Here is a 25,261-nt window from a genome sequence, read left to right as displayed (position 1 = left end):
CTGAGTGCGGTCAGAGAAGTAGGAAATAAACCAGTCCAACGGAGTGTTAGTGATGCCAATGGAAGAAAGCCTACTGAGGAGAGTGGTGTGACAGATGGTGTCAAAGGCTGCACTCAGGTCGAGGAGGATGAGGATGGTGAGTAGTCCAGAATCAGATGCCATGAGGAGGTCATTGGTGATTTTGATGAGTGCTGTTTCAGTGCTATGGAGTGGCCGGAAACCAGACTGAAATTCTTCATACAGGCTGTTGGCAGATAGGTGAGTATGGAGCTGGGAGGCAACTGTTTTTTCAAGAATTTTGGAAATGAAGGGTAAATTGGAGATAGGACGGAGGTTGTTGAAGTTGATCGGGTCGGCACCAGGTTTTTTTACAATCGGAGTGATGGCAGCAGTTTTGAGAAGTGTAGGGACAGTTCCAGTGGTGAGGGAGGTGTGGATGATAGCAGAGATGAGGGGAACCAGAGAGGGGAGGCAGGTTTTGACAAGTTGTGTTGGGAAGGGGTCCAGTTGACAGGTGGATGGTTTGGATTTCCGAATGAGCTCTGTGATTTCCGAGACAGTGGGAAGATGGAAGGAGGAGAGCGACTGTGTAGGCGAGGGAAGATCTGGTGAGGTGCTGAGATGAGCCGTTGATCCAAGGTTTTGGTGAATGTTCTTGATTTTTCCTGTGAAGTATGACATGATGTCATTGCAGAAGGAGGTTGTATAAAGGTGCGGGGGGAAAGAGTCCTTGGGTTTGATAGTATTATTGAGTATAGAGAAAAGTGACTTAGAGTTATGTTGATTGGCAGTGATTAAGCTCGAGTAATACTGTGATTTAGTGCTGGCAATGGAGTCCTTATAGTGAATAATGTGATTATTGTACATTTCTTTGTGTATAGTGAGACCAGTTTTTCTATAAAGTCTTTCGAGTTGCCGTCCTTTGGTTTTCATGCGTCGGAGATTTGGGGTGTACCAGGGGGCGGAGACGGAAAAAGAAACAAATCTATTTTTTAGTGGAGCAAGCGAGTCAAGGATATTATGGAGACCAGTGTTGTAGTGGATGACCAGGTCATCAGGGGTTAGCAGATTATTGAAGTCAAGGAGGCAGGAAGAGTGGATACTTGAGATAAGGGTGGAGGGATCAATGTTCTTTATGTTCCGGAAGGATATGAGGCGGGATGTTTTAGAGATAGAGAGGGTAATATTCACTTCAAATGAGAGGAGAAAATGGTCAGTTATGGGGAGTTCATCAGCTGTTATGTTGTGAGGGATGACGCCAGAGCAGCAGATTAAATCCAGAATATGTACTTTGGAGTGTGTGGGGGTAGTGGTGTATTGCTGACATCCAAAACTCTCTAGGCAGGAAGTAAAGTCTTTGGTGAGAGGCAAATTGGTATTGTCCATGTGGATATTGAAATCACCCAGTAGGATTAAGTTTGGTGATAGAGAGGATAGGTGGGTGAGAAAATCGGCAAACTCTGTTAAAAAGGCACTATTCGGTTTTGGGGGGCGGTAGACAGCAGCAATGATGGTTGGAGTTGGGCCAGACAGCTTGCAGACTGTGGATTCAAACGTGCTTGAGACTGGCGCAGATACCGGCGAGACTTTCCAATTCTCGCGATGAATTATCGCGAGACCTCCTCCGCGCCCGGAACCACGGGGTTGAGAGATGTAAACAAACCCATTAGGAGTGGAATCGTTGAGCTGAGAGTATTCTTGGGGCTGTTGCCAGGTCTCGGTTAAACAGAGAAAGTCCAGTTTACGGTCAGTGATGAGGTCCTGAATGAGATGTCCCTTGCTTGTCAGTGAGCGGATGTTAAGCAGAGCAAAGTTGAGTGCGGTGTTGTTGCAGCTGGTGGTGGTGCTAGCCGACCGAGCTAGGCGGGCTAACACGCTGTGGTCGACAGCCCGGCTGGTGGAGCATGGAGGGCGACGAATCCCCCGTCGGGAGCTGGCAAGAGTTGACCATCATCCATTATGATGAATACAGAATATTAAGGAAACTACTTCAAGGTAAAGAAATGCTGCTACAAAGACTGGGGAACAGTTTCTAACACAGAATAGTGAAAGGTGATTCTCAGAGTGCTTTTTGTGAAGCTTGCAAAAGTAATTTTTCAGTTTCACATGGACGGCAGCACGATGTGAAACACAACTGAAAAAAGCCTCATGTCGAACAATGGCCCCACAAATAACTGGCAGAGAGACAAGGCTCAGCAGCCAAGATTAACTTAAACAATATCAAAGTTTATGCAAAGGTTTAATGATAGATAGATAGATAGATAGATAGATAGATAGATAGATAGATAGATAGATAGATAGATAGATAGATAGAAAATTTAAACGCTAGTAAAAAACAAAATCCTGATAAACTTAGAACTATTTTACCAAACTATTTTTTCATCCATTCAGCGCTTTCTTGAACATGAGTCCGAACGGTTCAGTCACGTTAGAACTGAGTTCTTGGGGCGTGCTTTGGTGGCGCACCACCCATGTATGGAAGCCTTAGTCCTGTATGTGGCCGACCCGGGTACGAATTTCTTTTTTCTTTTTTTACTTGTTTCATAAGCAGCAGTAGGCCTCAAAGTTGCCGTTTGAAGCGGACTTTAACCAAGCCTTAAACTGGCTCTTTTGCTGCCAAGTGTTGCTAAATTAGCATTTTCCCATGACATCAGCACAGTAGCACTACTTTATCTGTTTCCACACATTGACCATCAAGTGGAGTGATACGGACTAAGCAATGACGCGAAAGCTGATTGGCAGGTTGCATGTTTTTAGTTGTACATACATTTATTAGAGCACAATTCAGAGTTGGGGGAGCATTTTATTGTGCATTCGAGATAGCATTACACGGGGGGTAAGACATTTATGGTATATTTTTAAAAATGTAAGACTTGAACATGATAATTCTATGAATTTAAGACATTTTAAGGCCTTAAGTTTTGATTTTCAAACTTAAGACCTTTTAAGACCCCACAGACACCCTGATGATTCCTAGGAGCAAGTTTAAAGAGCCATCTGAGCGAGGATGGGCTTTCTTCCCAGTAGCGGCTGTGCGTGCATGCGTGTGTGTGTGTGTGTGTGTGTGTGTGAGATCATCAGAACTTGCTGATCTTTTTCCTCTCTGCTGACACAGGGTGCCCCCGGATTTAGACCTTCCTCTGCTTTTATTTCACTCCACCACTTTTCCCCCATCAGAGCCCTCTGTGGCCTCCTGTGCATCCCAGTTAATCCATAGAGAAATACACCAGTAGGACTTTTCTTCAAAAATAGAAAAAAAAACATCTCCAGTTGGTTCCAAGGTGTGTTTTCTTATTTTACGTCGCTGCTAAAGCGTGAGCTGTCCTTCCTGTGTGCCTCCGGTGTTTTTGTGTGTTTGTCTTTCTGTGTGAGCCTCTGTGAGCGTGTGGTGGGCAGGCGTGTTTGCAGAGAGCGGGGTCTGGATTGTTTGTGTCTGCTTGTTTACCCATGTGCAGTTTTGCTCGTTTTATTTTTCTATCTCAGACCCAATATTGATGCCTGGCTCTCCAGTCAGTCTTGTCTTTTTTTTTTTTGTGTGTGTGTTTTTATAAGACAGAGACGGGGAGAAAAAGGTAGAAAGGACACGTATTTCAAGCAACAATCCTTTTTGTCTAAGGGGAAGCTGCGGAGAGCTCTCACTTTCTACCGGGTGGTCCAAGCCTTGTCATCTTTCTAGGTCAACTCTTGCCAAGTAGCTGTGATGCACACACATGTTTTCCTCCCTTCCTTCAAACCAAGTGAAACAAGGAAGGGAAATAGGCACAATATTATCTGAAACCCTGGGTTTCCTTGGCTTTTGTTTTAGATTTCTATTGGGACTTTATAACGTATAGCAACACAGAGCATGGCATCTTATGATGTGAAAGGAAAAGGCTGCATGATTATCAAATGTTTTACAAATTAAAGTTTGAAACGTTTGCTGCATATAATACCCCGTAATGAACTCTAGAACCTTGAGCATTCACCTAATTACCATGGTCCACCTGTGTGTAATTCAACCTCAGCATGAAGACCATCGTAGAGACCATGCAACACGCCAAACAAAAGGCAGGTAAAAAGAAGATAATTTACACTAATATAATTTACCATGTTTAATTGGAAAATTTAGAGTACAAATAATCAAAATGATTATAAAAACCATTCCACTTTGCTCTAGTTTTCATTCACAAAGAGGTAATTTACAGAATTTGCCTCTGACCGGGTTCTATTTTGCTGACATGCGTCTGTATTTGAACCTGTAGGAAAGAAAGCAATAACAGGACACCTGATCCGCTTCAATTAACTAAAAAAATAAAGCTTTTGCAAATACAGTCCAGTGACGTCGTGACAGAAAAACCTTTTCCCCTGTTTGTGATGCTGCTAATGCCTCGGGGGAGGAACACATGGGGGAACAATATTCATGTAACACACCTAGCAGTCCCGCTCTGTAAGTGTGTACGCGCGTGCGTGTGTTGACCTTGCTCTCACTCTTATCATGGCAGGATTAACTTGCACAGGACAGATGGCGGTGTGATGCTCCTCCCTCCCACACACGCTCCCACTAACACACACTATACGACTCAGCGCGGTACGGCGGCGGCGGCGGTGTGTGAGCTGCGTCGTCGTCTCAGAGCACTGCTGGAGGCTTAAACACGCCCCAGAACACTCAGGGTGAGGCCAGTGTCACCAGATGATGAGTCCGATTTAAGAAAAACACTCTGGCCAGGCCGCTCTCTGCTTGTCTTTTACTTAAAAACACTCGCGCGGCTGCTTTTAACTTACCCGTGGCTTCATTCGCTTTATTCTCAGGCATCAGAGATCCAGCAGGTTTTATGTACAGATTGCCTTGGGTCTGCAACCATCTATGGTTTTTCAAGGCAGTGATTTATTATAAAGACCATGACTGGACTTTTAAATTGTTCAAAACCACAAATAAAAGTTTAAAGACTTCACTTTGCAAAAACAAACAAACAAAAAAAAACGTTAAGTTGTTTCCTTTCAAATAAAGCCTCTAGAGTAATTTAAATATGAGCTCTGATTTGGCTTTCGTCTTGTTTTTGAGTCCCTATTTTGAGAATTGAAAGAGTGTATGTTCTGAAAAAGGCCCACATACATTTCAAAATACAGTGCAAACATTATAAATCAATGTCATTGTAGTTACGCTTTGTTTTCAACAAGAAATATTTGATTTATTCTTTGAAGCAATTTTCTAGTTTTTCTGAAGGTCTTTTAAAGTATTCCCTCTAAAGCCGCTGTCACACAGTTTAGTGTTTAGCCATTTGAGTTGGAAAACTGTAAAAACCAGTTTCACGTGGCTATAACTACAGAAACACAATGTATCAATTTGCACCCGTCAATCAAACATCAACAGAGGTTACTTGGATGCAACATCTTTAGAATATTATATTTCAAGGTCTATGCATTCATGCCTTGCACCCCGACCCTGGATTTGTTTGACTGGATGGACATTCCCCACCCTTGATCCCCTCAACCGATGCAGATATTACAGCCTGAGATACTGCAGCTTCATGGAGAGGGATGGAGATATTGTGATGAAACAAACTATAAAACAGGAGTTATAGGAAATTGGGCTTGATTGCAGCCAATACGATCGTCACAATATTCAGCAATTGCAATTAATTTTTTTACCAATATTGTGCAGCCCTTGTTTAGAGGAATGAAGCAAATTGTATGAAACATCAAGTGCTGCCTATCGAGTATGTGTTTTTGTCATGCATTCTAGTCATCTGCTATTTTTGTCTGTCTGTCTCTGCTCTGCTGCACCACTCTGCTAATTAGTGGGAAGAGTTTCACCTGCACTGATCCTAATTACCTGCATGGGTTTCACCTGTGACTGATCCCATATATACCTTTCCTCTTACAGCACACAAACAGCGTTTGTGTGCATCGCCTGGTTTTGACCAGTTCTTGCCGGATACCTCATCGGTCTTCTGACTCCGGACATGACCTGGACTGTCTTTTGATTTTAATTCCTGCCCAGCCCATTTGGACCTGTCTGCCTCTTGCTGTCTGACCTCTCCGTGGATGACTCTAGCTCGTCTCACAGACCTGATCACTGTCTTCAGCCTATTCAGCCAATCACCTCCTGTCATGAGCAGACTACTGTGGACACTGACTGTCACCTGCTCTACTCTGGAATTTTACCAGCCAGCACCTAGTTTTTGTTCATTTATTTCTTCAAATAAATATTTTAAGCCCAACACTGTCTGGTTCGAATATCAGTTTCCCTGTTGATCTTAGCTTAAGGGTTTGGCTTAAGATTTTATACATACAGTAGTGCATTAACATGGAATGAAAGGTGTCAAATGTAGTCTTTTACTGTCAAGACAAGGTAAACTAACTCCATCAAAAGGGAATTCAATTCAATTCAAAAATACTTTATTAACCCTAAAGGAAAGATAAATGTAGCATCAGATTAAGTCTATTATTAGTGGGTCATTTAAAATTATAATCATTTGTTCTTCAATAGGGAAGAGCATTGCTCCATCTGTAACAGTTATCCAAAATGCCAAGTTCTCTCTCACCCCCCCCCCTCTCTTTATTTTTAAAGATTTGTGACTATTTCTTTTTATTTCTTATACTTCTGGATTCTTGTTTCCGTCTAAACCTGGCAACATTGACAGGTCGGACGAAGCAAAAGCACTGATAATTCCAGCATTGGATGTGCTCTGTGGAAAGGCCCTGACTGCATAAGGCATTGCCAGGATTACCACTACTTAAATAAGACTTAAACTGACCGACTCCTTCAGTCAATGCATGTGTAATTCCTTTTCATGTCAATGACTGGCTTAATGAAGTTAAAAACTCATCCCATGAAAAGGGAATCAGAATGTTGAACAATGATGTCATGAAAGAGTGAGTTATTTTGAATGCGCCTGGAACACTTTTTATGTAACTTTACAGGTAACTATTGATGCTGTAAAAGCAGCAAGCTGGACTGCCTCATGGAGCATAACCAGTCATACACCTAGACTATTCAAGTCAAACATTTTGCAGTTGTAATAAAAAAAAACAGAGTAGACACATTTTGTCGTTTGTGCAAGCACAAGACGTCAAGGTACATCAAAAGAGGTAAACCTATTTTTTTTTTAAGTTGTAGAGGGTTAAAGTCGTGAAAGGGTAGGGTTTTCAGACCGCAAAATATGTCCATCATAAAACTGCTATGGTTTGAAGTACTTTTAATTAAATATCAGACAATGGGCCAGGCTCAGTAGGACACAGGGTACATGACTTCCCCACCCGTACTGCACATTTCCAATCAACCGATAGAAAAAAGAAAACTAAGTATTGTTGCTTGCAACAAAGCTAAATTTCACTTTTTGGAAAGATTTCCACCCACAAAAAAACATGGAAAGCCATGGTGTGGGAAAGAGCGGCACCCATCATGATAACAAAGTTAGCCACGATAGATCATATTTAATATTTCTGTTTGAACTTTTCAAGGTAATTCCTTTAACCATGGTGTTTTTAGTCAAAGTGACGCAGAGAAAACAAGTTTACCAGAGCTTGTCACCACAAACCACGTAAGAATGTTCAGTCTGTTTATTGGTTACGTCTCTTCGATGAAAGAGAACCAAATGGAAATTCAGGAAGCAGGTGCTGGGTTCTGAGCTAGCAGAAAACACAGAGAATTTAATCGTATAGTTTGTGTCTCTCTGGGTTACTATTTCAGGCTAAATTAGCTGAGCAGGAAACCAGCTAATTGAGATGTCTTGAAGGTTGCATGAGGCCTTGTGCTTTAAAGGCATGCTATGCAAAATTTTTCAGTTAATTAATGTGTTCCATACCGTTTTGGGTGATTAAATGAGTAATTTCAGGTTGAACTAAGGTTTTCTCAGCCGCCCTGGGGGTCTGTGGGGGAAATACCGCACTTGCAATTGCAGGAGCACTCGGCCCGCACCCACAGGCTCAGAAGTCTGGTGCAAGACCGCGAGAGTCGGTCTTGCTTTACTACGAGAACTGCTACACGCCCCCAGTTAAAGGCATGCTTGTTGCTAGCGCAGTGGCGATATTTGTGCAGTTATCATGGCGGAACCAGCAAGAAAACAGCGAAAGCCCATGTCGGAGCAGGCAAGAAAGAGGAACAGGGCTCTGGACAGAGAGAGGAGTCGTACACGGGTGAACATCGGGCAAGCTTTTTCCCAATGGCGAGAGCTAAAAGAAAAAGAAGGCTGCAAGGCTGACGCAGACCTCGCGTTTCTGCTGATGCGATTGTAAGTAACATTGGAATGGTTTCTCTCTCTCTGTGTGCATGTTCATACTTTCACTGTGTTAGTCATTGTTTGTACTTCCGTTTTTTCCACTTTTTGTTGCGTTCGCCTGTCTGCTAAGCTCAAAACAACCGCGCCTGGCTTGACGGAGAAACCAGGAGAACAGCTGAGCATCTTTATGACAGTGCACTTTTACTTTAGCCCTCTGGGGGGAGCCTCGCTGGAAAATCAACCCCGGTTGCAAAGTATACCTTTAAGAAAAAGACATGCAGCCTTTGTTTACTCTATGCACTTCCCACAACACAACGCATACCCAGCTATGGGTAGGCGTTTGATTCAAGCTTGCAGTGAGCAGCTGGTAGCTGTGTCGGATCTAGGTTGGACCATGTTCACACCATAAACCAGCCGCTCCAGAGTTCGTTTGGAGGTGATCTCAGTACGGTTGTTTAAATCTGCACACTAGAACTATTAGTCATCACATCTACACCAATGAACCGCACCAAGAGGAGAAACAAACCAGAGTTTGTTTATATAGATCATACACCTCGTCACAGATTTTCACTTATTCATACAAATTCCTTTTTTTTGTTTGTTTTATGATGGATCCATTGGTGGATTTTATTTGGCTGCTTTGTCAACTTTCCGCTCAATAGGGAAGAACTGAAAGAAGAAAGGTATTTATCACCAAGTATTTAATAAACTTTTACTGTTCTTGTTGTCAAAGATCAAAAATTGCATATCTCTTCTCACTTTGTTTTCCAGAGAAACATTGTTAATTCCCTTTTTTCTTATTCAATCCAACTGCTGTTGCGCCTTTGAACTAGTTGATCCCTGACAAGTCACAAAAGTTTTTGGTTTATGTGGAAGGTTGCGACTGGCATCAGCTGGTATTAGATTTTCAATAGGAACTAAAGCATATAATTTAACAAACTCGTCAAACGATACACACCATAGAAAAACGTTCCACCACAAAAAAATGCTAAAGTGAAAGCAGTCTGAATAAGTAGACTTCCTTAAAGGTTTGTATTGGAATGTTTGTTAAAGTTTCACATTCAACTGACCTTTTGGAAGTGCTTTAGTCAGAACTGTTTGGGGAAAAAAAAGCCTCATATTTCTCATTATTTGACAAACGCAAACTAGCAAGCAAAGCTGTATACCTGACAGTTTGACACCACTTGACGAAGAACCAAGTGATTATTATTAGCCAGTGTTGGTTTGAAAAGCAGTGTAAGCACCAATCCCTACCTGCGCTAACATTTCAATTCTGCAATGATTTGCTGTTTGTGTACCTTTGGTATAATCTTTAGGAAACAGCAACGTAACAAACCTTTTGATTTATCTGATGCTGACTTGCTCTGACTTCTGAGGCAAGAGAAAGAAACGGCTCAGGTTGGTATAAATCGTGTTCTTCAACCCAAATCCATAATATTTCAGGACATTTTAACTGTTAAATTCTATGACCATTTCAAATCTGTAAATTGATATGACTTAATTAAATTGTTGAAATAATTTATCTAGTTTGAAATGCTAAGCACTCTGCCTCCATCACTATCCATCCAAAGGACAAGCTGGAGTGGTCAGAAGTGGACCCCCACCAGTCTGAGTGGATACCGAATTACCTCACTAGTCAACCGTAGTATGTGAGAACGCAGAGCTTAGGACTGGGCAACAAATGAATATCCATCTATCCATCCATCCATTCACTGACCTGCTTATTCCCTCATGGGGTTGCAGACAAATTAATATATTTATATATATATATAGATATATAGATATATAGATATAGATATAGATATATATTAATATTAATATTAATATATATCGCGATAGACACTTGATCAATATCAATAGAAAATATGTCTGAGAAAATGTTCAATAACTCCATTGAACACCGATCCAGAACTTCATAGTATGCCGGGGAAATTTAGCCTCTCAATTTCTCCCGGCTAAGCTAAGCTAGGTTGGAGTAGGGCTGATATATTTTAAAGGTTAAAGGTTACATCTAAATAGAATATAGTTTAAATACAGTTTTTTTTCACTCATCCTTGTTTCAAATAGGTAAACAAAATACTACTCAATAATTATAGATACTGACTGATGTGAAAGGCTTATATCACAATCCATTTTTCAGCCATATCACACAGCCCTAGCGGAGCTTCCTCTCTGACAGGCTGCCCTGTAGTACAGGAGCACCACAGGGAACTGTACTGGCACAGTTTCCGTTCACCCTCTACACTGAAGACATCTCCATCAACTCCCCAGATTGCCTTCAGAAGTTCTCTGATGCCTCTGCCATAGTTGCTCTCATCACAGATGAGGATGAGTCAGAGTACAGACAATGGAAACAGAGCTTTGTAGACTAGTTCCAGCAGAACCATCTCAGGTTAAATGCAGGGAAAAGGCAACTGGTGGTCCTTTTCACAGACACAGACTCAACTCACTGACATAGGAAGCAAATGTTGAGATAGGGGACTCTTCTAAGTACCTGGGTGTTAAACAATAAACTGGACTGGAGTCACATCATTGATACTCTTTCCAGGAATGGTCAGAGCAGACTCTACCAGCTGAGGAGGCTGAGGTTTTTTGGAGTGCAGGGGCGCTCCTGAAGACCTTCTTTGACTCTGTGGTGTCATCAGCCCTCTTTATGATTGGTCTGTTGGAGCAGCAGCTTACATGTAGCTGAGATGAAGTGGCTGGATAAACTGATCAGGAGGGCCAGCTCTGTTCTGCTATGCCCCCTGGACTCAGTGCAGGTGGTGGGAGACACGAGGACTGTAAGAAAAATAACAATAATTGACGAACGCTGTCTCCCACCCATGGAGCTGATGCAGAGGTGGAGATCTTTCAGTGACAGACTGCTGCATCCCAGGAGGTCAAAGGAGCGCTTCTGCAGGTCCTTCCTCCCAGCTGCTGTCAGGCTTTATGATCTCTGCTGCTCCCATCAAACTCAATAACTGTTTACATAACACTGATGGTTGCACGGGTTCTGATCTGATCAGGAATCATTGGCACTGCTTCTCAGACACTAAGACACACTTCCACACCTCTTAGCTACTTTGACAAGCTGCTGTGCTATCATGTACATTGCATAGTATCTCAATTCTGTAATATGCAAGTTTTTCCACTGTTTAACTTGAATATTTATTACCTGAATATGGCATATTAACAATAACAGTGCGATATTTTGACGTTTCTGATAAAGCTCATCCTGCTGCTTTAGAATTAACTTTAGATTAGATTAGATTGTTTTTCATTACTATTATTTGTGTGTAACTCTGTCTGTCTTTGCCACCGTCACACCCGAATTTCCCCATTGTGAGACATTAAAGGAGTTTTTTTATCTTATCTAATATCGAAGCCGAGTAGAGCCTGGCCAAATTGAGCCGGTGGAAAAGAGGCTAAAGTAAACTTGTTGCTCATCCACTTTGAAAGGCGTCGGTTAAAGTGACCCAGCTGTCTCTCAAAAATGCTTCCTGGGAACCTCGTTTTGGAATATTTCCATCAACACCTTGTGATCTCCCAGAATGAGCTGGAGAACATGGGTGAGAACACTGCAAAAACGGAACTAAAAATAAGCAAAATGTTCTTAAAATTTGTCTATTTCCTTGATTTGAGCAGGTAAATAAGATGATCTGCCAATAGAATAATATTTTTGCACTTAAAATAGGAACAATTTATCTCCATCATCTTATTTCAAGTGCAGTATATCTAATTATCTTATTTTAGGGGTCAAAATACTCATTCCATTGGCAGATATTCTTATTTACCTGCTCAAATCAAGGACAAAAATTGTGCATAGAAAGGCCAGAAATTAAATGTCTATATATTAGATAAGATTGTTAACAGTTTTTGGTTGTATACAGAAGATACTTTCTAAATAAAGTACAAATATTATATCTAATGCGATCAAACAGAATCATGAATGTGTCCAGAGGAATATTTGATCAAGACCAATGTAGTTTTCTGGTGTGAAGTGTCAGAATTCAGATTGCAGGGGAACTAGGATGACTTTACAGGAGTCAAGGACATTGTAGGGAGCTGATGACCATAATGGACTCAAATATCATGGAAAGGGGATTTTCAGTGCTCCCATAACATAAAAGCTGCGCTCACAGTATTAATAGCAGATTAAATCAGTCATGAAGTGGACTGCTTTAATCCAACACTGTAATCCCATTTTGCAAATAAAAAAAAAAATCCAGAATTTCTTCAGGATGAAAGAGGAACATTACTTTGCCCTTCTCGCCATACACTGACCTCAAGTTGTGTTTTTACTATACAGATTTGATTATATGAATTTAGTTCATGGTTGTTGTTGTTTTTTTTTTGTTGTTTATTTTAATGCACAAAAAAAATGCTTTGATCTGTCTTTTTCTTCTCCACTGATAGGATCACGGCCATCCGTTCCCAGGACTCCGCATCTCTGTTGGGAGATAATGGCTCCAAATGTTTGATCAGCTTCACTTCATTTGCTGGGCCCTCCAGTGTTCCTGGCTGCCTGCACATGGCACCCAAGAGACAAATTGAAAAAATGCAGAGGTTTATTCAAGCCAAAAATTTGGAAAATAGATTAACCCAGCTCTGCTGCATGACACGGGGGGCTGCTGAAGCTACTGGATTCTTCTGTTACGCCAGTAAGACGATTTGCGGCACTAAACTAAAGGGCTAACTGGGGATAGGCCCATATTGTCTGATCGCTTCCCTCCTTTAATAAACATCTCTCAGCTTTGACTAGTTTCTCTGATCCTGCTGAAGAAAAGCAGCCCCACTGTATGATGCTGCCACCACCATGTTTCACAGTGGTTGGGTGAGCTCAGGGTGATGTGCAGCATTAGTTTCCCCCCACAAATAGCTTTTTCAAACTAGGATAAAAAAAAGCAGTGCTGTGACTTCCTACAGAGCTTTTGACAAACTGCAAAATGGACTTTGGCCCCCTTTTAATAGCCGTTTCTTCTTGGTCTTCTTCCATAAAGACCAGATTTGTAGTGAGCACAGCTAATATTTTCCTAATGGAGAGATTATCCCACCTGAGCTGAGAATCTCTGTACATCCTCCAGAGTTACCATCAGCCGGAGGTACTTGGCTACTTCTCTAATTAATTCTCTGATTGCCTGGCTTGTCAATGGATGGTCATGTTGGCACATTTGCAGTTGCGCCATACTCCTTCCACTTCCCGATGATGGCTTGAACTGCGCTCTTTTGAGAAGTATTTCCACATTGTGTTAAAACCCAACCCTACAGGAGCTCTTTATTGCTTTTCAGCAGTATTTATCCCCAGATTAATTAACACGTAGTTGGCCTAAAGTCTAAAGGTAGTTGGATTTTTTTTATTTATTTTTTATTTAGGTAGTTGGATTTTAAGATTATCAGAGGAACAATTGTACTCACAAATGCCTGTCACCTTTATGTATTTCTTTGAAAGAAATACTTTAAAACCAGTTGTAACCAAATAATTTTTCTTCCACTGTACATTACAGTTATATGCTTGTATTTTGTGTCTGAATTACATATAATGTCTGAATGAATCCACTGTAGCTTTGGGTTTAAAATGTTATAAAATGTGGGAATTGTCAGGTGTTGCAAGCAATTTTATTAAGGGCCTTTTATACGCACTATTTAAAAAAAAAAAAAAAAAAACGCTCATTTGGATAAAGTAACTAAAATTAACAGCCAAAACCTGCAGTTCCCTTTTAGAATGATGATAACTCCGAAGCTGAAGCATCACCCAAGTGGTTTAAGGGGGCACTTTAACTTAGCATGGACGTTTCATAAGCTGCTTGTCAGTTTTGACCGGCAGAGGCTCAATGTTTAATGGAGAGGCAAAACAATAAGGTACATTTTGAGGTGGATGAATTGCTATACTGCACGTCATGCGTACACCGATACCCTCGTTTATACCAAAAGCTGCTCGTTATCTTTTAAAACCCAGTCTACCCTGAACAGTTCACAGGAATAAACCATGAAAGAAGATAATCATGAAACAATTACACAAATCTAACACCAAAAACAGAACACAGTACCCAATAAATATATACATAAATAAAAATCCATACAACTGTCTAAATCTAAGATCAATCAAAAGAATACATTAAATTAAGCATAACTTTTATAAGCAATACCCTCTGAATTTTGTCGGTTTATGTCCAGCAGCTATCAAGCAGCACCTGGAACGTGTCTCTTCCATTTGTCAATGTCAACTTTTTCAGTTGCAGGCCTGTCCTGGTGAGGAGACCAACCAGGAAGAGGTGACTACTTCTTCCATTTAACAGTTGTCTTGTTAAACTGAGAAGTTACACTAATAGAAATGTAAGGAACACAAATTGACATTTGTAACTGCATTGTCTTTAACAGGAAGGATGGCCAGTCCTGCCTCTCGAGAATGTCTCTCCACATGTCTGAACACAAATGCACTCGCATAGGGCTGGACGATATAGAAAAAAAGCTTATCGCTAAAAAAAAAAATGCATATTGATCGATATCGATAATTAATGAAAATATTTAAAACCATGTTTTATGTGCAGCTCTGCCTGGACATTTTATGACATTGCTAAATGATTTAATTTTAATAAAGAACACAAACACAGAATTCCAATTCAATCTTTTATTTAACCATCTTTTTTAACCATAACAATTTTTTTTTTAAAGAAAAATAACTTAAGAGACCTGAGTTATGTATTTAAATACTGACAAAGAATAAACTAAAATAATCGATAAAATGACCAAAATAAATATACCAATACCATTTTATCACAAAGAAGGGAGCCCAGTTTAGCTGCTATACCTGCTTTGTTTTGGAAGAAGCTCCATAAGATTTCTCCGAAGATGACGCGGAGCGGCGCGGGGCTAAAACGGCTCACGCTGCTGCGGCAGTGAGCGGCTTACGTGATGAAACAAGTTGGTTGCGTTACCAGACTTTGTTTTTACCGCTTCCTTGCAAGTTTTACAAATCACTGTGGTTTATTACGAACCAGAGTCCGATTAAACCGAATGCCCCCTTAATTACACTGCTTGCCATCAGCCAAGCCCGTATTCCTCTTGAACACGCAGGTCCAGTTTGGTCTTGGAAAAATTCAAATATATATTTTTAAATGGTTTTCCATAAAACGTTCCTAGGGCTTTCATGTGCTCTATTCTTTGAAATTCAGTCTTTTAATGTCCCGTGTTTGTAGAAGGAAGTTAGTTTGGAATCTAAACAGAACATCACCCTGGAGCTCAACCAGTGATTCCCAATAGCATATTAGCTGAAATTAGGCATGGGTTGGAATAATTGGCAGTCTCATGGTACGCAAAAATGAAAAACTAATGTGCAAAATTGATCAGAAAAATTACAGCAATCTTTTCTCCCATTGCTAATTTAAATCATATTGATTAATCAATTTCCTAATGTCATTCATAATTTGTTTACACAGACTTAAAGATGCAATAAGTAAGATTTTGTTATTTTAGATAGAAAGAACTAAAAACAGTTTTGTGAAATAACGTTGTTGTTTTTCTAGATAGATATGGTATGACGTCACACACTATCTCTGTGTTGTTCTCCAGTTTTGTTTACAAGCCGGGCCGGCCGCACATGCACGTACAGTACACCCCTCTGAACAGCTGCTATCCAGGCGTAGCCCCTCCCTCCCCATTAAATGCTACCGTCAGAGTAGTGTAGTGTAGGAGCAAAGTGTTGGAGAGCCCGCCCAGTGGATTAAAAAGTTCTCTTGTTATAAAGTTATGAGTTACTTAGTTCTTAACTGGACATGTTCCTCTGAAAGGTGATGCTGTTTTGCTGTGTATCTATTATTTGCTAATATGTGCATAGAGGCGATGGGTGGTGGGGTGAGGGGGTTGCAGCTGGAGTGGAGACAGAGAGAGGCGATGCTTGATACACATCTTATTTTGATCTACAGACAATGCTCAACAGCCCACTTAGTGGTGAAAAAATGCTCACTGCTCCTTTAACCAATAATATAGTGCAGCGTTCGCCAACCTTTTTGAAACTGGGAGCTACTTCATTGGTACAGAGTCATACGAAGGGCTACCGACCTGTGCGCTAGAAGTCACAGTTCACCTTAACTTTATGTGAAATAAATACATTTTTCATGCTTTGTTATACACATTGTAATGTTAAATTTATAAAAAACACAAGTGTGATTAAACAAGAAGAGTAGCAAAATAAAATTAAGTTTTAGATGCAGCTCAATGGTGGATTGTGCTGTTTTTAGAGCAGGCTTGTGGCCACCACATGTGGTCCTTGGGAGCTACTTGGTGCCTTCGGGCACCATGTTGGTGACTCCTGATATGGAGTATAGTAAATATAAATTTGGTTCTACTTTTCAAGCACATTTTTCCAGATTATTCTCCCTTTTTGTCGTCCTGCTCTACAACAGTAGCTAATTACTAATGGAGTCATTAACAACATAATATCAGCTTATTGCGCTTGTGTTACTCTGTAGGTCCAGTAACCAGCCATCAGTCAGCTATTTAACCAGCTTGGACTCATAGTGTGCCAGCTGTATCTTTAAAACCCTGCTCTATTATTAGGAGCTATGGTTGACGTTCCTTTTGCTTCCACACCAAGGCTCAATGTGGGTGTTTTTTTTCCGCAAACGGAGATATTTCCAATCAGCCAGATGTGTCTCATTGTAAGCTATAACATATGCAAGTTAGGTATAGTGAGAAATTATTACACAGAACTGAAATAGCCTTGAATGCAACATAATCTGATTTTTTTTTTAAATCAGCTCATGGTGAAACACAGAATAGATTGCCTGTCATTGATAATCACTGTGCACATTTGTTGGGTTGTTCAGTTAATACAAACATCATGTTCACATTATATCTAAATTCTAGATATCTGGAAACCCTAATTTGGTAAATATTAGAAATGCTACTCCCCAAAAAGCAATAATTCAGAGTAAAGAATATTCCTATAATAAAACCAATATCTGCATTTGCTGGCAGAATCCCTTTGGTATTAAGATCTGTAGCCGTTTTTCCTGCAGTTGCGTCAACAGGGCATATGCATCGAGAGACAAGACCATACCTCATCTGAGATACAAAAAAGAACAATTAAACAAAAAAAGGAAAAGGACAGATAAAAAGAGAAGAGAAAACATCATTGGAAAACAAAAGGCGAGACCAATAAAACTACACAGAGCACTAATACCTCGAATCAATACACAAACAGTCTGCCTCCTTTTTCTGCTTTATTGGATCTGTCCGTGTGGATCTAACATGCTAGCGTGTTTTTCACTGTCAGGATCATCCCAGTTGCAATAAAAAGACCACTAAAGCTTTGGTACCGAGTATTTTCAAGACACAGCCCTGATATTAAAGTACATCTCTCTCTGCTCCACTGCTCTCCAGCCTGAGAAGTAGCTGATTTAGCCACAATGGTTGTCAATCCGTTAGAAAAGAAAGAACTACCTCTGGCTGCAGGGTTTCTCTAACTCTGTTTGCTGAGTTTAAAAAACCTCAAGGACAACTTGGAGGAGTTTGTAGATGAATTACTGTACGAGTTGGCAAGACAATAAAAGGGATAGATCGGGTGTTGAAGTGGGGGCTGTGTCGGGTGAGTGGGAGTTGTCATCATCTTAGATAAGCAGCCACTGACAATATTTATCTCTATATGCTCCAAAGATTGTCAGGTTTTGGGTATTAGAAACATTAGTGGTTGAAAAACAATAAAATAATTGAACCAGAAGAATAAAATGATTTTGGACCAGGATATCAACGTAGTTTTGTGTCCTTAAGATTCCTGAGAAATGGCAGAGGGCCCCACACTAGCTGTGTTTCCATCCAATTCTCATGTGAACTTTGACTGAACTTTTAAATAGTTGCAAAAAAGAAAATGTGTCATAGTCTGAGTTCCTGCCTTAGTTTTAATTTCTGTTTTTAGGTTCTTGTTTTCTATTTTAGCTTGTGTCCTGTTTCAGTCTTGATTTGAGTTCCATCTTAGGTTGGGTCTTGTCATTTATTTTGTGTTTCAGATTGGTTCTTGAACTGTTTTAGTTTAACCTGTTTTCACATGTCAGTAGTTCAGTTCCACCTCCAGCCACTTCCCTGATCAGCTCCTCCTAGTCTAATTAGTTTGATTCCTTTCACCTGCTCACTCCCCTACTTATAGCTGCCTCTGTCCCTTGCACTCTGCCCGATCATTGTGTTTGTGTTTTTTCCTGCCTGGGGTAAGTCTGATCCTGTTTTGCCTGTCTGCCTGTACCCTACCTGATTCTGTTAGTTTTTACCTGGATTATTTGACCTGTTCTGCTCTTTTTGTTAATAGACCAGCCTGACTTCTGACCAGTTTATTTTAGGTTGTTGGCTGTGGACTGTTTAAGTTTTTTGGACACTGCCTCTTTGCTTTTTGGCTTGGTGCCCTCTTTTGGTTTTTTGCTTTGTTAATAAATCACCTTTTTATTACAACCTTTTGCTTGTCTGGCTGAATTCAGGGTCCTCTGTTTCTGATTCATGACAAAATGTGCATCAGGCACATTTCAATTTACCGGTTTGTAGAGAATTAACCAGCCGACACACAGCGTAAAGTCTTCATACGTTGACGTTGGCTGTAATAAACAGGATGAAGAGGTTGCTAACTATCACGGACCACAGATCAGTGACGAAGCACGGTTTTGATGAATGTGCTGATTTGTTTTCGTTTCACGAATACGACTAAGAAACGCACGAGTCTCTTCATTGGTCCACACGAGCATTATGGGAATATGCGGGAAGACGCCGGCAGCAAAAACAGCTGATCAGTTATGTGAGCTAAATGTTCGCTACGTCAGAACTAATTCAACAAATGTGTTTCCATCTCCTCTTTAGTGCATTTACCGTTTTTTGGAAAAAGTCAAAAACTACCTCAAGCGAGCGTAAAACCTTTTTTGCGAAATTTTGTGAGTTAAAGGTAGAGTCGGTGATTTTTCCAGAAATTTTGCAGAGTCCCTTTTTGAATAACTATGCATGCATAAGACTTATCTGCTCTTTCGCTCCTCTGGGGGAATTGCATGAATAAAGTTTTCTAAAATCCACTATTGTTATATTTCGTTCTACTGAGGCCTTCCTCTTCTTCTCAAACACTTACGTGCTTTGCTTCTTGCACCTCTCAGCCATGTTCAAAGTATGCGGTGAGCAGTGGAGCTGCAATGAACAGCTAACACCGAAGCTAATCGCTAAGCTAACTGCTAAGCTAACCAGATACATAAACACTAGAAGTGTTTTAGAAGTATTTAGCCAGCACGCAGAAACCAACAGGGAATGTTTATGCACACTAACGTCGCATGAGCGTGTCAGAATGATTGGCATGTGGGACAACCAATAGATAAGGCGATAGCCTGGAAGATGAGGGACTGGTGGGAATGGGGGCAGAACCAAAACTATGACCCTTCCCTGGTCTTCGGTGCGACGAGCAGTGATTGTTCAGAATTTTTACAGACCTAAAGCTTTCACAGAAATCAAACATTTTTAACCTCTTTTTTAAATACATAATGTATTAACTACTTTCAGGATGGAAGAACCATTTCACCCAGTATAACTAAAAGTGTTTCTGAACAAGGCAAGGCAAGGCAAGGCAAGTTTATTTATATAGCACAATTCAGTACAGAGACAATGCAAAGTGCTTTACATGATTAAAATATAGGAAGTAGGGATAGAATGTAGAAACAAAAAAAGAACATTTAAAAACAGTAAAACAGTTTAACTTGAACATTCAAAGGCAATTTTAAACAAATTTGTTTTTAATCTCGATTTAAAGGAACTCAGGCTTTCCGCACTATTACAGTTTTCTGGAAGTTTGTTCCAGATAAGTGGAGCATAGGAACTAAATGCTGCTTCTCCGTGTTTGGTTCAGGATTACCAACAGGATTACCAACTATAGTTTTCAACTCGAATTTTACCGTTTCCAACAACCTTTTCTAATGCAATACTTCAAAATGCACATTAAAAAACTTTGATGGAAACAGGACTACTATCTTTCCTCATCAGAAACATGGTTGTAGTTTTGCTTCTGCTCCTGATTCAATTTTACATTTTCTTTGTCCCTTATGTGGATGGCACCACCCTTTGAAAGGGAGTATCAATGTCACAGTTGGTGCACATTGTGAAAACTGTCCCAAAAATCAAACAGTCCTATCTGACCCGAGCAGGCAGTCACACGTGACAAGATCTATGCCACAAAAGCTTTTTGATCAGGGGGACAAAAGAGCAGAAGAACTAGTATGACATAGAACTCAAGAAAACATCATGAATGTGCAAAACGTCTATCTGAAGGAGATGAAGAGTGAATCCTACAACCATTTCCTCCTTTTTTCTCTCTCTGTACACTAATGACTGCACACCCGCGGACCCGCCTGTGAAACTCCTGAAGTTTGCCGATGACACCACTGTCATCTGATCCAGGACGGTGACGATTCTGCACACAGACAGGAGGCGGATCGCCCGGTCTACCGGTGTGCCCACAACGCTTAACCCGCTAAAGGCAGTGGAGATGATGGTGGACTTCTGTATTGTGCTCATCCATCTCTGTGTGGTTTAGCTGATCTGCAAAACTACACAAGTCCAGACTGCAACGAGCAATGAAATCTCCAGAGAGGATCATCCAGACCTGACTTCCATCCATGCATAACCTGTACAGGTCCAGGGCCAGTAAAGGGGCCGTCGACCCAACTCATCCTGGTCACTTTTAGCCTAAGAGCGGCGTTACAGAGCAGATGGCTAAAACGAGCCAACACAGAACCAGTTCCTATCCCCAGGCTGTGTCTCTGATCAACATTACACCCAGGGTAGCAAGCTGTTCTACTGAGACAAAAACCATACATAAAAGCAAAAAAAAAAAAAGATTTTGAGATATATATATATATATATATATATATATATATATATATATATATATATATATATATATAATTAAATACATACGCACACACAAACACACTTACACTTGCTGTTCTGCTTGTTGTTACTGTCTGTCTGTTTTCTCCACAGTGCGCGCATTGGAACCTGAAGTCAAATTCCTTGTTTTTACCCTCAAACTTGGCAAATAAAGTGGATTCTGATTCTGACACTTGTAGAGAACTCGGGGTATTTAAGAACCGTTCAGCGTTACCTAACACTAACGGGCCACTGTGAAGCCACGAGAACTAAAGTATCCCTGTTGCATCGACTGTCGCTCAGCCTACAGCTGTTATCTGTTGTCTGCCTCTATCGAAACAATCACATGGATCAAAGAAAGAAAGAAAAAAAAAAAGAAGAAAAAAAATCGATGCAATTCCCCCAGAGAGAAAAGCTCAGACTGAAGTGCTGCCATGTCTTCCTGCCTGCTTGTGCAGAGCAGGCTGTAAGCGAGGTGACAAAGGTAACCTCTTCCTCCCTGGAGGATGTGAGGGGTGAATAAGGCCACAGACACAGAGGGAGCGGGGACGGGATTTAATTGTCTGCGCTGCTCTCTCAGGTAGAGAGAGAAAGTGCAACATTTCTTCTCCAGCCTCATAGTCTTCCTGGAGCTGCAGCAGGTTTTCTAACAAGACAAATAGCTGATCTGGACTCCAGAGTCTTTGCCTTGTGCGCGTGAGGGACGCCAACAAGGCTGGTCAGAAAAAGTGGAATCATTTGAGGGATTGTTTTTTTTTTTTTTCTTTTCTTCCAAAGAACATAAACAAAAGCAACATTTTCCTCTTAAAAATACATTTTCTGTTCACAATCATAGCAGCACATTCTACTCCATGTCAAACCATGAAGGAAAATGTATCACAATTGTTATTACTGTACAAAAAGTGGGAGAATACTGGACTATTCAATAACAGCAATAATATCTAGGTATACAACTAGTGTTCCTGAGAGCTCCTTCACATCCAACGATCTTGTTGATCTGGAAACAAGTGGCTTCTCGCTGCTGGTGTGTTTAGGGTCGTTGAGAACCTATTATAACTTTTTTGAAGTATTTTTGATGTATTTAAACCAAACCAAGATTTTCGCTTTGCCATAAACAGGCCGTAAACCACAGCATGAGGAACATCCCGTAGCATGATGCCTTACCTACCATGCTTCATAGGTCATCAGTTATCCGGCTCATCCCAGCAGCAAGCAGGCTTAAATCGGAGGCAACCGGACCTTCACTCAGTTTTTTTCTGAAAACGTTTAGACACCCATCCAGGAGTCTTTGTCAATTCTGCTGGCTCGCGCTCGTGCAGCCTGCAGTTGGAGCGCTGCTGTTTAAGCACATGGAGGCCCATCCGTGTGCTTGAACTTGTAATGTGCCCAGGAGGATGGGACTTTTTATATATTCAGTATGCTATATATAAAAATAGCCCTTCATTTTATAGAAAGACCCTCTTGATGGAGAAAATTGCAGCTTGTCAATGAATCCTTATCCGGTCGATATAATCAATCAACTTTAGATTAACTCAATCAATAACTGTCATCTCCAGCAGAAATATAATTTCTAAAAGTCCATCCATCCATCAAATTCTTCCTGGTGTATCATCCATTCATTCACTTGTCTATGTGTTCCACGCCCAACCTGTCAATTCATCTATTCATCCACGTGTTCTTCCCTCCATTCGTTTCTTCCTGCTACCGTCCTTTCATCATCCATTCATTCATTCATCCACCTACCCATCCCTTTTTCCACCTTCTGCATCCATCCATCCATCCATCCATCTGTTTCTCCCCAATCCAGCAATTCATCTATCCACGTTGTCCTTCCTTCTATATCGTCCATTCTTTAATTTCTTTCCTCCTCCATCCATCCAGCCGTTCATTCCTCTAACTCCATATCATCTCTTGTTCAGTCAGTCCATCCATAAAATCTTCCTTGAACCTTTCTTCCTTGCTGTTTGTTCCCTCCTTTCTCTGCTCTTTGTTTTTTTCCTGTTTTTTCCCCCTGTGGCTCCTTAAATCTGAACTCTGTAGAAATATCAATGATTGATGTTGATAGTTGATATGGAACTATTGCAGAAAATGTGTTGGAAGCCAGGTTATGGGAGATGGCTTGAAAAAAAAAATTGTGATTACCAAACTCTGAAAGAGAGACGTACGGCCTGACTCGCCTCGGGAAATGTCAGAAAAAAAATTATTCTGCATACAAATCTATTCACCGCGTAGTAAACTGAAGCCACATCGGTGCCTAGGTCTGATAGAGCTCTGCCAATCTGAGAGCAGTCTTCATTCTGTGTTGTCAAAACAAATATAGTCATTCTCAGAAATATGTCCAGACTGCTAGGTGTGTTCGTGGACTAAGCATGTAAGTGGTGCTTTCCTGCAAGGATACATCATTATACTTGGAGTTAAGTAGTAAACATCCATCAAGACTGGTGACTGCGCGTCAAGATATGTGATGTGTGGTTGTGCTGTGACACTAATCACCCCTCATACCTCCATACACAGATACAAGACACACAAGTAATCATTTGCTTTTCTTTCTATCTTTTTTTTTTTTTTTTTTTTTTTTTTTTTGGAAGGGTGAAGGTAAAAGATGAAAGCAGAGGTTTAAACTCCAAAAAGTGCATCAGATCACCGTGGAACTTACTTGAACCTGCCCTGGCAGTGCTGACACTGATCCCCGACCCAGCCGTGGTCACACACGCAGCTCCCGTTGACGCACCTGCCCGAAAAGCAGCTTTTATCACAGGACCTGAGCGCCGACGAAGCCCCGGCGTGGAGCGCCAGATGCAGCAGCATCAGTAATCCCAGGTATGTCTTCCACACCCCTGATGGTGACCTGCTCCGGGCGGACGGAGCTTCCATGATGAGGGGAGCGCGCTGCGTTCCAGACACGCCGCCGCTCTCTGCGCGCTGATCTGCGGGCATTGGCGGCGACGTGGGTCGGGGATAGAGGAGCCTGTAACCTCGGCGTGGAAGTTACCTGGAAACGACGATCGCCTGCGGGCTGTCAGAGCATGCTGAGCGGCGCGGATTGAGGCGGTGGACGGTACAAAACGGGGAGGAAACTTTGATGGAAGCAGTCAGAAAACCTTACAGACGCATCTCCGCCTGGGGCGATCCGCACCGCGCGGCGCACAAACAAGAAAGAACATCTTCCAGATAACTTCAGCTGTTGAGAAGGTCCCGATGTCAGGAAGTAAACACACGACCATGGCAGGACGATGCCCTCTTTGCGCTGGAAATTAACATCCAAGAGACGTAAGCAACATCCTCTCCTCCTGCGCAGCTCCGCATCCGGTAACAAAGATCTCGACCCCCGATCTCCGTGTCCGTGGAAGCGACAGCCGCAGCTCGCCCGGAGCGGCACCTCTCTCCGCTGTGTGATGGCTCCACAGCTGGTTCCTGACTGGGGGGGGGGAGAGCCCTGCACAAAGCCCCGAGCATGAGCAGTACGGCCCCGGCACGTGGTTAAAGGGGCAGGTCCCTTTAATAAAGGAGGCAGAGACAAAGCTGGTGGCCTCCGTCTGCAGCAGCATCATCATGTGACCCCCCCCCCCCCACACACACACACACACACACACACACACAGTAATCCTTACCGGGGTCAATACTCCTCTACCTGCCACGGAAGCAACATTAAGGTAAAACTCAAAGTAGTGGCCGGACGGTTCTCTATGTTACTCACACTACAGAGCAACAGAACGGTGATAAAGCTGCGTCATTGAACCCTTTGTTTGTTTTGGCTCACCACTCATTACCAAGCATAAGCCTGTGCACAATGAATATTTCACGGCTGTATCATATTTATGAATGATCCTCACTGGAAAAAGACCAATTCCTTGTGTGTTTCTTCTGTTTTACGGCAGTTGGCAGACCAACGTTGATGGTGCATCGGCGTCACCTTCTGCACTGGAACGTGGTCAGGAGGTTAACAAAAAAACATTAATAATTATAATAATAATGATAACAACAATACTGTAAGTATTGTTGTTATCATCATCGTCATTATAGTGCATTCCATTTGTCCTCAGTAGTCAAGAGTATTAGCTTTCTCGACATCCTGGTCGAAAAGAAGGCGCACCAGCGCCTGTTCTTCATGAGGACCCTGAGGAAGAACCATCTGTCCTCAGAGATCCTACGAACTTCTACCGCTGCACCATTGAGAGCATCCTCACCAACTGTATTAC

At 41.5% G+C, this 25,261-nt stretch overlaps 1 protein-coding gene across 3 annotated transcripts in view; it reads right to left on the bottom strand.

Moving 5' to 3' along the window:
• atrnl1a (attractin-like 1a) overlaps positions 1-24,325 on the bottom strand; it is a 410,176-nt gene extending 385,851 nt beyond the window's left edge. For all 3 annotated transcript variants that reach the window (XM_012872822.3, XM_021321643.2, XM_036126662.1), the window contains exon 1: positions 23,719-24,325. In XM_012872822.3, the coding sequence (XP_012728276.2) occupies positions 23,719-23,999 (281 nt within the window). In that variant the 5' untranslated portion in view covers positions 24,000-24,325. The remainder of the gene's footprint in view (positions 1-23,718) is intronic.
• Positions 24,326-25,261: the final 936 nt, after the last annotated feature.

The sequence above is a fragment of the Fundulus heteroclitus genome, chromosome 22 (genome assembly GCF_011125445.2).
Source record: "Fundulus heteroclitus isolate FHET01 chromosome 22, MU-UCD_Fhet_4.1, whole genome shotgun sequence".
Lineage (NCBI taxonomy): Eukaryota > Metazoa > Chordata > Actinopteri > Cyprinodontiformes > Fundulidae > Fundulus > Fundulus heteroclitus.
This window is presented reverse-complemented; position numbering and strand designations above follow the sequence as displayed.